Source organism: Myxine glutinosa, chromosome 1 (assembly GCF_964187855.1).
Source record: "Myxine glutinosa chromosome 1, kmMyxGlut1.1, whole genome shotgun sequence".
In the NCBI taxonomy this organism is placed as follows: domain Eukaryota; kingdom Metazoa; phylum Chordata; class Myxini; order Myxiniformes; family Myxinidae; genus Myxine; species Myxine glutinosa.
In genome coordinates this window covers 366,525,578-366,541,949 of record NC_136261.1, presented here as the reverse complement: position 1 = coordinate 366,541,949, position 16,372 = coordinate 366,525,578, and the positions used below count along the sequence as shown (strand labels likewise).

General features: G+C 47.9%; 1 protein-coding gene across 3 annotated transcripts in view; it reads right to left on the bottom strand.

The window, feature by feature from the left end:
• The window catches only part of LOC137413400 (E3 ubiquitin/ISG15 ligase TRIM25), a 40,003-nt gene that overhangs the window by 19,308 nt on the left and 4,323 nt on the right, over positions 1–16,372 (bottom strand). For all 3 annotated transcript variants that reach the window (XM_078770051.1, XM_078770052.1, XM_078770053.1), the window contains exons 3-5: positions 8,286–8,381; positions 5,182–5,415; positions 1,150–1,172 (exon numbers count right to left, since the gene is read on the bottom strand). In XM_078770051.1, the coding sequence (XP_078626177.1) occupies positions 1,150–1,172; positions 5,182–5,415; positions 8,286–8,381 (353 nt within the window). The remainder of the gene's footprint in view (positions 1–1,149; positions 1,173–5,181; positions 5,416–8,285; positions 8,382–16,372) is intronic.

Below are 16,372 nucleotides of genomic sequence, written 5' to 3'. Positions count from 1 at the left end.
GCCCAATTTTCAATAGCGTTCGTCCTTATGCCGAGATACACCCACACACCAGATTAGAAGTTGGTACTTCGCTTATTTTTCAAGATATTCATCTCACAAGGTTCAGACATACATGGCGGTGGCCATCTTGGATTTTGACGTGGCGGCCCAATTTTCAATAACGTTCTTCCTTGTGCCTAGATACACCCAAACACCCGATTAGAAGTTGGTACTTCGCTTATTTTTCAAGATATGCAGGTTACAAGGTTCAGACATACATGGCATCAGACATACATGGCGGCGGCCATCTTGGATTTTGACGTGGCGACCCAATTTTAAACAGCGTTCTTGCTTGTGCATCGATACACCCACACACCAGATTAGAAGTTGGTACTTCAGTTATTTTTCAAGATATTTCGCTCACAAGGTTCAGACATATATATGGTGGCGGCCATCTTGGATTTTGACGTGGCGACCCAATTTTCAATAGCTTTCGTCCTTATGCCGAGATACACCCACACACCAAATTAGAAGTTGGAACTTCGCTTATTTTTCAAGATATTCATCTCACAAGGTTCAGACGTACATGGCGGCGGCCATCTTGGATTTTGACGTGGCGACCCAATTTTCAATAGCGTTCTTCCTTATACCTAGATACACCCACATACCAGATTAGAAGTTGGTACCTCGCTTATTTTTCAAGATATACAGGTTACAAGGTTCAGACGTACATGGCGGCGGCCATCTTGGATTTTGACGTGGGTTGCACCCACACACCAAATTCGAATGCGGTCCTTCGCTTACACACGCACGCACGCCCGCACGCACGCTGCACGCATGCACACACGCACGCACGGACCGAGGGGAAAGCCATAGTCCCCCTTTCGCTCCGCTGAGCGACGGGGGACAAAAACATGATTTAAAGGTTGCACAGTTTGATCAGCGTTTATATTCTCCAAGGTCCAACAACTTCCTCACTCTCAATAGAGGACATCAAATCATCATTTGGGAACGAGGTCTGACAACGTTAATTAATTTCATTTGTGGATGGGGGGAAGAGGAAACAAAAATTTAAGAAAAGGAATTAAAATATTTAGGTTGGGAAGTGTGAAAGGAGTAAAAAAACATCACGATGCGTCACACACGTGATGGACACAATAACCATCCTACCTTTTTACGAGATCCGTGTAGCTCTAAAAAAAAACAAAAAAAACAAAAAAAAAAACATAATGGGTTACCTCACAATTTCTGAACCACACAATGTGTCATTTCATTTATACAAATAATACAAACTGTTTAATTTGCACAGTCAAGGACATATTTAATTGTGCTTGCAGAGTCAAGTCTCTGGGCCGGTGCTCCTGCCTCACACCTAGCTCGGCTTCACGCTGTCTAAACCAAAGCTTTCAGAATCATTGGAATCTCCCGCGATGAAGCTAACTCCGAGGGCCTTTCACTCACTCACCGCAGGCAGGTAGGTGGTCTTTCTGTCTTCTACCGACTCCTCTCCGGCCTTGCTCCCCCAGCTCTCTCTGGGCTCTGTCCCCCAAATATTCCTACAGGTCGCACAAGATCTGCCAGCAACCCTGGTTGGTTAAAGGTTAAACTGCCAAAATCTAGGCTCTCTGCTCCCCTTCACTCTTTCATTCCTCTTTTCTCCCGCCTTTGGGACAAACTCCCTCACTCCCTTCAATCCCACTCCTCCCTCCAGGTCTTTAAACCAGCTGTTCACCACCATCTCTTATCTCCCCCCATCCAAAACCTTGATCTTTTCTACCCCCGCTAATTCACCCCAGATCCACTTTTTTGAAATTCCAACTTCTTTCCTGGAAGTCCTTGCAGTGTCCTTGCGTTTTATACCTCTCCCACCCCCACCTCCCTTCCCGTGCCTCCTCCCCCCAAGTCCTCTCCCTCCCACAGATCTCCCGATGTCCCTGTTCTCTACTGTTGTACTTGTGCGCTTCCCTCTCTCTCCCCATCTTGTCTCCCACTCCATTCATCTTATGTTTTATGTGTCAGTTTGTCTTTTTGTGATTAATGTTAGCTCTTACACGAGCCTCGATCTTGTATACAAAAAAAAAAAAAAGTCAGCAAATAAAAGCAGTTATACAATTATTGTTCACTGGAATAAAATTTACTGGGAAATGTTTGGGAACCATAACCAATTGTGCAAGAGGAGTTTATCATTGTGATGGAGCAAACGGTGCGAGGTAACTGGGGTCGGACTTCAGGCTGATTAATCCACGTGATAGTCCATTCATGTACCTTCGTGGTCATTTTACTCGTCGTCTTGGCATTGTAAAGTACACTGTACCAATAATGTACTGTACAAGGCAACATCGTAAACTTCCACGTGTAACACGCCCACAAGTTCAGCGAGTTAAAGATTAAATACCGACAGATTCCTCCCGAACTTTATCGAACATACATTTTGTAACACAAGTTAAATACCCGCTCCCCCTGGAAACGTGACTCGGTGAAGAAACACGAGGAGCTGGGAAACGAAGTTATTATTTGTGACATTCGCGTTTGTTTGCGAGGATAAAAAACCTGCACTTCCCGATTATCGTTAGGATTAGAGATTGGCCCAGCCGTACAGATGGAAAGCATCTTCAGCAGATCCACAGCTTCATCCAATGGCTCCTCCCCCTCGCCCCAACTGTGTGCAACGCTCCAGACCTCTCTTCTCTCCCACGACGTCCTGGCTAATGTCTCCTCCAATTTGATAGGCCTGAACCGTGCCCTGGTGGCAGAGTTGCACTTCAGATTGACAACTCCATTTCTCACTGCCCTTGTACTGATCTTACACCTTCCAACCTCCAGGCGTCCATCTGGCTCCTCCACTCCCATCTCTTGTTTGGCTGTGTGTTCTGCTGTCCACTTCAGCAAAGCACTTCTGTGACTCCATGGGGCCGACTCGATCTGTAAACTATGCAAACCAGATTTCTCCCAATTGCAAATTCTCCCTTCTGGACTTGGTGATGACCAACTTCCCTGCAAATGTCTCCTGCTCTTCCTCTGCCCCAATTGGTTCATATAATCATTTGCTTGTGAGAGGAAACATCACTGGCAATTCTCAGAGGGAGAGTCTGTCATTTTCACTCGAGCAGATTGGCAGGGACGGCAAGCAGCAATCTCTCTTCAGGACTCGTCGGTCTCCCATATCTACTGCCCCTGATGTTAACGGAGCCTGGGAATTATTCCACAGAAACCTGCTCTCCTATTCACAAATTAATCCCATCTCAGCTTCGATTAACCTTCCCTTCTTCCCACCCATCGTCCTGTGGTGAGACAGATGCTCTGAAACAACTTGCCTTCTCTTCCTGGAGAAGGCAATCTCATTGCATTCCAAAAAATCCTGCCACAAGTTTGTGTCAACTCTCAGGCGAGGCAGAGAACATCATCGATCCAACCTCAAAAATGAACTTACAAACTTGTCTCCCTCCTCTAAAACCCGGTGACACCCTGGTAAGTCTGTCTCTGGTCCATACTCTGCTTCCATCCCTTCCCTCTCCAAATGGCACCACTGCCAACTCTGCTTGTGAGAACGATGAATGCCTCAATTATGTGTTTGCTTCCAAATGTTGTGTCCCCAACCCCTCTCCCTTGGTACCCATCCTTGGCCCAGTCATGCCCACATGCTCCTGGACTCTGTATTTTGCACCTGAGAAGGTGCAGAAGGTTCTTTCAACCCTCGACTCTGAGTCCGCCACTGGACCGGACGGCATCAGCACACGTGTCCGAAAACCCACTCTACTGCTCTTGCAACCCACTCTACTGCTCTGCCCTTTTCACCTTATCATTTGCCCTAGGTAATCTTCCATCTGCTTGGAAATCAGCAAACTTTGCTTACTTCATCGACCCTCGTAGCCAACCTGTGGCACTCAATGGACTCCTTTCATCTCCTCTCCCTGTCACGACTGGAGTGCCCCTAGATAGTGTTCTGGGCCTAGTCATATTCCTGATCTTCCTCAATGATCTCTCCAACACTCCGGAAAATCTGCTTTATCTATTTTCTGATTAAGCCACCAACTGCCATGACATCCCTCATCCTTTCAGACAGACATGCTGCAGCCTCTTCCCTCTCTTCAAACCTTGACAAAACCATAAGCTCGTCAAACGCTTGCAATGCATCTTTCAATATATGTCTATTATGACTATGTGTGTGTATTTGTGTCTGTATGTATGTCTCTCTTTCTCTCTCTCTCAGAAAGGTAGTCTGGAATCCGCTACACCATTCCCCCCACCCACATCCCCCAATCTACTTTCTTAAAACAATCCTCTTGAATAAGTTCAGTCACTCAAACTCCTGGGTCTCACCAATAGCCACGATATTTCTTAGGCAAACCACATTTCAAAGTTCGCCTCCAAAGCCAGTTGCAAATTAGGCATTCTCCATCGTGCAAAGCCCTTCCTTGGCACACCTCAACTCCTATCCACATACAAGGCCATCCTCCTCAGCTTTATGGAGTACTGCTCTCCCCTCTGGGCTGGCTCGCCTGCCTCACACCTTGCTCAGCTTGACGCCTTGGAAACCAAGGCCTTCAAGATCATTGGAATCTCTCATGCCGAGTCTATCGGCCTATCACTTTCCCATCACAGAAAGGTCGAGGTCTCTCTATCTTCTCCCGCCTTTTCTGGTCTTGCATGCTCTGACCTTTCCATCCCGCACAGGTTCCTGTAGAGCGCACATGGCCCACAATAAACCACCTTCTGGTGAAATTCCCAAAATCCAAGATCACTGCTCACTCTACTCATTGGTCCTCTTATCCTGCCTGTGGAACCAACTTCCACATACTCCTCAATTTCATTCTTCCCCTCCATGTCTTCAAGACAGCTGTTCACCACAATCTCAGATTGGTCGATGGTTCACCACCATCCCCAATCCAAAACTATTTTCTCCCCTCGTTAACTCCCCTCCGCTACCCCATGCACTCTTCCTTCTAAATTTACAGTTTTTCCCTCCTGCGAGTTTCCTCCTGTATCCATACTCTCCACCCTATGTGTCCTTTCCTGCACTCCATTCCTCTCCACGCCCATTGTTTGTCCAAGTCTCTCTCTATTTTATCCTTCAACTCCACTGATGTTTCCTACCTCTCTCTACTGTTCATTTTGTACTTTTGCATCTTCATCCGTTCAGTGTTCTAGCTCTTCCATGAGACTCGACCCTGTATACAAAAAATATATATAAATAAAACACACCTTGAGAAACGAGATGTCTGCCAGCTCCTGGAGTGCTGTTTTCAGAGAAGATTTTGCTTGTTGGAGAGCTGCAATCTGCTTCGTCAGCTTCTCCATCTGCTTCCCAAGCATGGAAAGCTTCTCCTTTTGCCTTTTGTTGACACGACTCTTCACCAGATCCACAGCTTCATCCACAAATTTGTACAACTTCCTTCTCTTCCCATCCAGCCTGTCCATAGTATCTCTGTCTGAGTGCTGGGAGGATTATTGTTTGAATTTAGTTCAATGTTTCAGAGAAAATGTGACAAACCCACAAAAACCTCCAATGGATTATGGCCAATGAATTTATTCCCTGTATTAAGACCTATTTGCCCAAGACTATATCTTGGGACCATGTTAACCTCAGTCCAAAGTTCTGCCACTTTGGTTCAGAATTTGTTGCTCTTTAACGACCACTAATCCACCTTGTGGGGTCGGCCGGAGGAAGCTTGGCTCAAGTCTTTCAAGAACCGGCCTAGCCAGGCCTGACATTCGACTAGTTAGGACAGGAATTTGGAATTTAGCCATGGTGGCGGCGATAGCTCGCCTACTCTTCACGAAGAACACCGTGGAATCTTTAAGGTCCACTGACTAATGCTGCCAGCCAGGATGCCCAGTTTAAGGTCCATCCAAGGGATGGCACACACATTGACGAATCACGCTGACTGTGCAACACCGGGGTGACAGTTTATAGCTGGGTCAGGATTCAAACCAAAACTCGACAGCTTAGGGACGTGTGCACGCACCTCTAGGCCATCCTGCCAGCCCAAGGGTCACTTATCAAAGAATAACTGGAAAGGCACTCGGTGGAGTGCACACTTCCGCCTACGTTTGGTATCCCAATGATAGGCCGGATGTGCATCCTGACCTTAACCACAATCTAATCGGCTTGTTCTTGTCAACTACTCAAGCATCCACCAAGTTTTGTCATAACCCGTCCAAAACTTTTTGAAATATCGTGCTAAAGTGCGATGCTGCGCGCGCTAATGCTTACGCAAGGAGCAAGCGGACAACGCGGTTCATAAAAGAGTCTTTATTGAAAGTACTCAAACTGCAGCACTAAGCTGCTCAGGGCTGCGCGCCCCGTGTATATCGTGAGGCCACGCCTCTCTCCCTGGCGTGGCCCATCCCCACTTGGTGTGCGGGGTGATGTCACCACGTCAGTGCTTTCGTGTCCGCCACACGCGCCCCCCCCCCCAGAATCCCCGCGCACCTGAAGGGTCAGTTTGCGGGGCAAACGGATGACCCGGCCGAAGCGCCCCCTGGCGACTGGCGGTGTCTGGGATGCAGGGATGCCATCTGGGATGCCTCCGGCTGCAGGACCGGGGGGCGGCGTGGCGGCGGGGCTGGGCGGTGCCGGGGGTCCGCCCGCAAGGGGGCAGCCCCGACGCGGGGGTCTGGCCACGAGGCTCGGCAATGTCATCCGCCATGCTCCTTCAACAGGTCGGGAAACGCCCGGGCCGGCACTCAATAGTGGCGATGAGCGCCGGCCGTTCGAGCAGCCTGCTGTTCATAACGGACACCTTATCCGGGCGCCGTTACCTGTGCGACACGGGAGCGCAGGTGAGTGTCGTTCCCGCCGGTACGTCAGACAAGCACGCCGCGGGCGGGGGCCCGGCGCTGCTTGCCGCGAACGGGACGCCCATCCGTACGTACGGAAAACGCTGCCTCTCTCTGCGGTTCGGAGGGCAGGTTTTCCGATGGACGTTCGTCACCGCCGACGTGCCCATGGCACTGCTTGGCACGGACTTCCTGTGCACTAATGGGCTCCTGGTCGACGTAAAGCGCAGACGTCTTGTCCAGGCCGAGACGTTCAGCTCGCTCGCTTGTGCGTTGCCCAGCTCGTCGAGCAGCTCAACGAGCGGCTTGCCAAGCGGCTTGCCGAACGGTTCGGTTCCGGCCACGTTGATCTGTACGCTTCCGGCAGCGGACGCATTCACCCGCCTCCTCGCCGGCTCCCCGGCCCTCACGCGGCCCACCTTCTCGGCGGGGGCCGTCAAGCACGGGGTGGCCCATCACATCCCCACCGTCGGGCCACCGGTCTATGCCCGGGCACGCCGCCTCGAGCCGACGAAGCTGGCGGTGGCAAAAGCGGTGTTCGCTACCCTGGAGCGACTCGGCATCGTTCGGCGCTCAGAGAGCGCTTGGGCGTCGCCGCTGCACATCGTGCCGAAGCCCGGCGGGGGATGGCGACCGTGCGGGGACTATCGCCGTCTCAATGACGCCACCACTCCCGACCGCTACCCCGTCCCCCACATTCAGGACTTTTCCGCCCGTTTGGCGGGCATGTCCTTCTTCTCGAAGGTGGACCTCATACGCGGCTACCATCAGGTCCCCGTCAGGCCGGAGGACGTCCCGAAGACGGCGGTCATCACGTCGGGGTCACCATATAAAGCGCGATGCTGCACGCGCTAATGCTTACGAAAGGAGCAAGCGGACAACGCGGTTCATAAAAGAGTCTTTATTGAAAGTACTCAAACTGCAGCACTAAGCTGCTCAGGGCTGCGCGCCCCGTGTATATCGTGAGGCCACGCCTCTCTCCCTGGCGTGGCCCATCCCCACTTGGTGTGCGGGGTGATGTCACCACGTCAGTGCTTTCGTGTCCGCCACAGTGCTATGTATCGTTTTTGTCCTGGTCTCTCAATGGTGAAGAATCACTTTAGAATTTCTTATATCTGGATCTGGATCCAAACGTCCAAACTATCCACCAAGTATCGGCCGAATCCGTGCATAACTTTTTGAGATATCCTATTCGCAGACAGACAGACAGGGGTGAAAACAAAACCTCGCCGTTCACTTTTGGTTGTGGAGGTAATTATTTGACCAACAAAGCGTTTTAAAAAGAAAACTGAAGCATTTGTTCATTTGGTAAAAATGAAATTATACCATAATGGTGATGGAGTGAAATGGGCATGGATGAGGTGGTTGTTGAGCAGCGTGGGAATGGCAGAGGTGGTGTGAGATACTCACAAGATGATGCAATTAAGGACGAAGTAACCGACACCAAACATAAACCATTACTTTTCAAAAAGAAAAAGAAAAAAAAACTTCTGTGACAAAAAGAGCCATTCCAGGGTGTTTCCCACCTGTGTTTGCAAGCACTCCTGCTGCAGCTCTTTGAGTTCCGATTCAAGGTCCTGCATCGAGTGCGAAACTTGAGGATACTTTGCAGCCAACACCTCCTGCACAGAATGAGGAGGTTCCAAAAAATAATTCGACGTGTTTGGTGAAATGATTCGGCAAACTCTGAAAAATGATTTCAAATGTTTTTTGTTTTTGTTTTTTTTTGTATACAAAGTCGAGGCTCGTGTAAGAGCTAACAAATAAAACACATGAAAACAAACAGAAACACACATAAAGCATATAATAAAGGGAGCGGGAGACAAGAGGGGGGAAAAGATAGTCGAGGCTCATGGAAGAGCTAGTACATTGAACGGATCAGGACGTAACAAACAAAAACAGGATGCAAAACACACATGCATGGGGTGGACAAGTTGGACAAAGAGGACACATGGGGTGGACAAGATGGATACAGAAGGAAACTCCAAGGAAGGAAAACTGGATAATTGGAAGGAGGAATTTGGGTGATTTCCTGAAGCTAGGTAGGGAGACAAGCAATATCAAGAGGACATGATGTGATGAATTAATGGGAGCTGTGGAAGAGTAGGGAATGTTGGAGGTAAGTTGGAGCTCAATGAGAGATTGTGGGTTCCCAATGGTGGGTTGGATTTGTAGTGGAAGAGGCAAGCTGTGTTTTGGGAATTTAGCATATTTGGGTGTGCAGAGCTGAGTGAGCTGTGAACATTAAATGCCCAGAGCAAAGCGGGATTTGATGGAGCAACAATTATGGAGCTTGAGGAGTTTTTACACCGGAATATACAAGAGAGCTGCCGATAGGTCAAACTCTGCTCTAGGAATCCTGCACAGCTTGCCTCCGAGTTTGAAAGCGACCTCTCAGCATTGTTTTTGTATTCCCTGTACTGTATTCTGGTCGGGGGAATGATCCAACCCTCAGATAACAACCGTTAAGAAATCTGCATCGCTCGATTTATGCGAGGGCAGTATGATTGGGTAAGGGTTACTGGGTTTATTTACTGATTCATTTATATTTGTTTATTTATTAAATACTGGTTGGTATTGCTCCATGTAATCCTTCAGTGCCATTTACTTGTTAAATAAATATACCTGATCTCAGGGTTGGATTCCGCTCGTTGTAGTGGTCTCATTTGGCGATTTCAGGTGCTTACAGTGGCGTTAGACCAATCGGTTCAAACCGGCTCAGGCCACAAGTGCAATCCATGGTTGCTCGGCCGGATTTGAAAGGTCGCAAGCGATTATCGGTGCATCGGCCAGTTAAATCCACGGTCCCAACGAGTATTGTAACGTGACAAACAGGTTCGGGAACTCACTCGGGGCTGTGGACTTAGCTGGTGATTGCAGTCATTTTACCACGACCTGCGAACCTCAAACTGGGTAACCGGAACGGGCCGCCTCGGCTATTACAATATAATGTTTGTTTGGTTCCTCGGCCACTAGAGAAATTGAGCTAGATTTTTGCATTTATTGCTAAAGTCCGTCATTGTGTGTGTGTGTGTTTAATATCCATGGCAGACACCAACTTGTACCAACAGGAAATGGTACAAACCTGATAACTCTTATCCATGGATATGTCTCGTATGGCCTATATTTCCATGAGTCCGAGTTGCATTCAGGAACAGAACAATTATGGTTAACGTTTTTGAAATTGCCACTCTTTATAGTCTCAATATTGGAAATTGTGTTTAAAAGACGATTTGAATCAGACTTCGCGCTAGCAACGGCAGGTTAAAAATGCCCGGTGATCAAGAACTAGTCATACAAAACTAGAACAATGCGACTGTGTCACCAATATGCCTCCGCACAGTCCCACAATGGGTAGATGCTATCACTCTGCATATGTATGGGTAGGGGCTCAAGTTTGTGAAGTTTCGTGTTAATCGGATAAGGTTCGTTTTTCTATCCAAGATGGCTGCCAAACCAGGTGACCTATGACCATCATTTTCAAACTATATGCAACAGTGCTGTTAGATGATATTTGGAAAATTTTGCATCGATAGGGTGAGCGGTTTCAGAAATATAATTATTTAATATTTTCCTTCAATCCAATATGGCTGCCAAACCATGTGACCTATGATGTCATAAATGTAATATTTCAATACAAATGGGTCATAGATCATGTGCATGCAATTTCAGATTTTTATGATAAGGAATTCGATTAAAACATTTTTGGCTGGTATAGCACTTCACCTATGATGTCATCATTATCATGCTTTTGTTCCCCATTGGAAGTACTTGACATTGTGGCAAGTTTCACATTTTTCCATTCAGCAGTTTCCGAGAATTTTTTTAATTATTATTTGCTTTTAATCCAAGATGGCTGCCATATCACATGACCTATGACGTCACAATTATGACAAAAACATTCTGCATGGGTGTCACTCCTACCCTGAAAGTTTCGTCTCAATCGGACATATGGTTGCTGAGAAAAAACGAGGTTTAGCCCTACGGACGGACGGACGGATAACCTGAAAACATAATGCCTCGCGGAACATAATGCGGAGGCATGAAAACACGCACACACACACACACACACACACAATCTTAAAAGTCACGTATTGCGAAAAACATGCTCCGGTTTTCGTACAGATGGAAGAACCTTAACAGAATAAATCTGCACAGGCCCACAGGTAAACCACAGGAGAAAGACCTGAAGAAAGGACAGGACTGAAAAAAAATATCCATCAAGGCCTGTGCGGCCACTGTAAAGTCCCGTTCGAGTCTGGGGCTCTACACCCCAGAAGAGGGGGTGTTTCTGGTCAATAAACTTACTTTTTTGGGCTATTTTCCACAAGTTTAGATCGAGTACAAAGCGGATGCGGATGGGCTTCACATTTTGGGATGCCTTCTAGTTACCCTCGCCAGAGGACAGGGTATCGCATTTGAGTGAGTTTGTTACTTGGGGGGAAAAAAAAAAAATTGACAAGTATGTTCATCACTCCAGTTTGTGCGTTTGTGTGTGTCTGTCTGCTCACTTATACTTGCCTACAGGTCACAATTTTAAACCGATCTTCACGAAACGTCAGAGGTCCGACAGAATCCCATTTCCTTTTGAGGTCAAAGGTCAACTGCTTTTTTCCAAATTTCTAAAATCCTCAATTTTCTCAGAAACCGCTCCATGAGAAAAATTGAAAGTCGTCTCATTGTCAAGTACTCCCCACGGGGAACAACATATATTCATGATGAAGTCATAGATGCCTTCATTGTGACGTCATAAATAGACAAGTAGAACACTTTATCCGATCAGTTTGAAATTTATTGAGCATGATCTACACAAAAATGGTATGGGAGAATGAAATTGATGATGTCATCAGTCACGTGTTTTGGCAGCCATTTTCGATTGAACATAAATCTACGTCTTCAATAAACCACACAAACACAGCAGCTAATTAACACCACAAAATAAACCACACAAACACGTCCTGACGAGGGTCTGCAATCTCTGGTTGCTCTTCCTGGGTTTGTTTTGTAATCAACAGAAGAAAGAAGCGCAGACGATACAGCTCAAAGGCAAGTGTGCAACCTCCAACCATCATGTCAGAATAATTAAAGATAATATGGATATGGTATTTACAAAGATTGTTTTCACTTTATTATTTTTTTATTTTTTTTTTATTTTTTTTTTTGTATACAAGATCGAGGCTCGTGAAAGAGCGAACATTAATCACACAGAAAGACAAACAGACACATAAAACAAATAACATCGGGAGCGGTAGACAAGATGGGGAGAGAGGGGGAAAGACACAAAAACAACATTTGAGAGCAGGGACCGAGAGACATGGAGACATCGAGAGATCTGTGGGAGGGAGAGGGCTTTGGGGGGGAGGCATGTGAAGGGGGGGGGGGGTGGGAGAGGTATAAACATATGGACACTGCCAGGATTTCCAGGAAAGAAGTTGGAATTTCAAACAAGGCGGATCTGGGGTGAATTAGTGGGGGTAGAAAAGATCAAGGTTTTGGATGGGGGAAGATAAGAGATGGTGGTGAACAGCTGTTTTAAAGACCTGGAGGGAGGAGAGGGATTGAAGGGAGTGTGGGAGTTTGTTCCAGAGGTGGGAGAAAAGAGGAATGAAAGAGTGAAGGTGAGCAGAGAGCCGCGATTTCGGCAGTTTAACCATCAGAGGGTTGCTGGCAGATCTTGTGCGACCTGTAGGAATATTTGGGGGACAGAGCACAGAGAGAGCTGGGGGAGCAAGGCCGGAGAGGAGTCGGTAGAAGACAGAAAGACCACCTACCTGCCTGCGGTGAGTGAGTGAAAGGCCCTCAGAGATAGCTTCATCGCGGGAGATTCCAATGATTTTGAAAGCTTTGGATTCAACAGCGTGAAGCCGAGCCAGGTGTGAGGCAGGAGCACCAGCCCATAGGGGAGAACAGTATTCCATTGAGCTGCGGATGAAAGCCTTGTATGTGGTGAGGAGCTCAGGTGTGCCGAGGAAGGACTTCGCACGACGGAGGATGCCCAGTCGGCGACTGGCTTTGGAGGCCAGCTTGGAAATGTGGATTTCCCAAGAAAGATCATGGCAGATAGTGAGACCCAAAAGCTTTAGCGACAGAACTTCTTGGAGAGGATTGTTGAGAAAGTAGATGGGAGGGTTGTCCAGTCGATCTTTTCGGAGAGACATAGTAAGAGAGTGAGATTTGTCAGGATTGAAAGACATGTTCCACTTGTTTGACCAGTCTGTGATTTTGTCCAGGTCTTCAGAGAGTGAGGAGGCTGCAGACTGCCGATCTGAGGGAAGAGGAATGGAGCGGCAGAGAGTGGAGTCATCAGCAAAGAGATAGAGAGGATTTTCCAGAGAGTCGGAGAGATCATTGATAAAGACCAGAAAAAGCACAGGGCCCAGCACACTTCCTTGGGGAACTCCAGCCTGAACAGGAAGGGGAGATGAGAGAAATCCATTCAGGGCCACACGTTGACTACGACCAGAGAGGAAGTCCGCAAGCCATGCATGGAGATTTCCATGGATACCATAGGAGGAGAGTTTGGTGAGCAGAGCTGGGTGCCAGACCGTATCAAAGGCCCGTGATATGTCAAGGGAGACAGCTCTGATTTCCTGTTTGGCATTGAGGACCTCCATCCATTGTTGAGACAGCAGAAGCAGCATGTCCAGAGTAGAGTGACCTGGTCTGAAACCAAATTGATGATCAGAGATCAAGCCATTGGAGAAGAGGAAAGATTTCATATCCAAAGCAATGATGGATTCTATGACTTTGCTGATAATTGGGAGCAGGCTGATTGGTCTGTAGTTGCAAGGATCTGTTTTTGCACCTTTTTTGTGTAAAGCGGTAATGTTAGCTGATTTCCAGGATGCTGGCAGATGACCTTGAGCAAAAGATAGGGTGAAAAGAACAGAGAGAGGGTGAGATAGAGCGGCAGAGCAGGATTTTAGGACCCGTGGGCTGATGCCGTCTGGTCCAGTTGCAGAATCAGAGTCGAGGTTTGACAAAAACTCCTCCACCTTGTCAGGAGAGAAGGACACAGAGTCCAGGAGCAGTTGGGTTCGACTGGGAAAGGTGGGAACAGAGAGAGATGGGTTTGGGACTAAGGATTTTGAGGCAAACACAGAGTTGAGGCATTCGGCTTTGTCACGTGCGATGTCAACTGTGTGGCCATTTGAGGTAAGGGAGGGGATGGAGGGGGAACAAACACCAGAAACGGATTTGACCAGACGCCACCAGGATTTGGAGGAAGGAGACAGGTTTGAGAGTTCATTCTTGAGTGAGGAGAGATAGTGCTTCCTGGCACTCCTGAGGGTAGACACACACTTGTTCCGAGCTTGGTGGAAGGAACTGAGATTGCCTTCAGTTGGATTAGCCTTCCAAGAGGCAAAGGCAAGTTGTTTCAGGGCAACTGCTTCACCACAAGATTCAGTGTACCATGGACGGGAGGAAGGGTAAGACAACTGAAGGCGAGATGGGATAAATCTGTGCATGAGAGAGATCAGTTTGCTTTGGAAGAATTCCCAGGAAGAATTGATGTCAGAGGCAGTGGAGATGGGAGACCAATCCAGACGATTGATGGCTGCTTGAAGACCGTCCCAGTCAGCCTGAGTGAAATGCCAGACTCGTCGACGTTGAGGAGGCTCTCTGAGAATGGCCAGAGAGATGTCCACTTTGACAAGCACATGATCAGAAGAACCGATTGGAGCAGAAGAAGAGCAGCAGACATTAGCAGGGAAGTTTGTCATAACCAAGTCTAGAAGAGAAGATACTCCATTGGCTGAGATCCGGGTCGGGAAATTGACAGATTGTGTCAATCCCAGTGAGTCACAGAAGTCCTTTGCTGAGGTGCCATGACTGGTGAGAGAGGAACCCACACCCAACCAGGTGGCATGATGACAGTTGAAGTCACCACATATGAGGAAGAGAGAGTTGGGATGAGTGGATAGAAGTTGGTCCATGTTGTCAGACAGTGAAATGTAGATGGAGTCATCACTGTTTGGGGGACGGTACAGAACACATATGAACAAAAGGTGGGAGCGGAGAGGAAGCCGTAACCAGAGGTACTCCTGCGGGTGAGGAGGAAAGAGGGCAGTGCAAGGAGAGTGAGGAAGAGAGTTTTTGACAAAGATAGCCACCCCACCACCAGGCCGAGGCTCAGGTCTATCATACCGGAGGAGGGAGTAACCAGGAAGAGATATTAAGGAATCAGAGACATCTTGAAGGAGGAAAGTCTCTGTTAAGCAGATCAAGTCTGGATTGTCAGAAGCAACCTGTATGGAGAGATCAGTCAGGTTTGAGCGAAGGCCCCGGATGTTTGAGGTCCATACCGTTAATGAAGAGAGAGGGGGAGCATCGGGTACAGGACAGGGGAGGGGAGGAGTAGGGTAAGATGAAGGATGAGAGGGGGAGGTAGGGAGAGCAGTTGATAGTGTGTCAGATGTTGCAGAAGAGTTCCAAGAAAGGGAAGGATGAGGAGGATGAAAGGTTTGATGGTGAAGGGATGAGGCACAGTGAGGGGTTGTTTGAGGGGGGGCTGAGGAAAGTAGAAGGTTTGGGGGGGTGGAGGTATGAGATAGAAGGGAGACGAAGTGGGGAGGAGGCAGCTTGGAGGAGGAGGGGGGAGGAGGGAGAATTGGAGAGGAATGGTATAGGGGGAGAATTGAAAGGGAGGGATTGGGGGGGAGTTTTGAAGGGGAGGAGTGAGGGGGGAGTTTAGGAGGGGAGGGGCAAGGGGGGAGTTTTGGAGGGAAGGGGCAAGGGGGGGGGATTTGGAGGGGAGGGGCAAGGAGGGAGTTTAGGAGGGGAAGGGCAAGAGGGGAGATCAGGAGTGGAGGGGCAAGAGGAGGGATTAGGAGGGGAGGGGCAAGGGGGGAGTTTAGGAGGGGAAGGGCAAGGGGGGAGTTCAGGAGTGGAGGGGCAAGGGGGGGGATTTGGATGGGAGGGGCAAGAGGGGAGTTTAGAAAGTGGATGATTAATGAAAGACGAACATTGATAACAAATTGGGTTTGTTGTGATTTTCAAGTTAGCAATCCGATTCAGAACGATGGAGGAGGGATGGAATGAATGTGAATTTAGACCATGTAGTGAGGGAGACGTATAAGATATTGAATTTCTTTTTTTTGAAGTGGAATGAGTTGGAGAGGAAATTGAGAAAAGCCTTTTAAATAGGAAGAAAAACAGCGTGTTGTAATATACCACTGAATAAAACACAGAAGGGGAAAGGTTAAACATATTTAAATAATATTTAAACAGAAACGTGAACAATCTTATATGCACAAAAATACCAACGGGGGGAGAGCCGAGAGGGACCACCACGAGTCACGTGAACAGGGCAAACGGTGGATGGCAAGGAGATAATGGGGGCGGGGCAAACAGCACACCTGGACAGAAAATACAGGATGAGACAACAGTACACGTGGAGAAAAGAAAATAAATGTTTTTGTTTTTTTGTTTTTTTTGGGGGGAGGGGGGGGATTTAGAACGTTAGACAGAGTATTATGTTCGGGGTAGAAGGGAAAAAACCAAGAGCCAAGCAAAACACGCTTAAGTTAACAAAACACCGACGGGGGTACAACTACAAGGCCACACACGAGGAGCAGAACACGATTAATTAATTACGAGTTACAGGAAATTC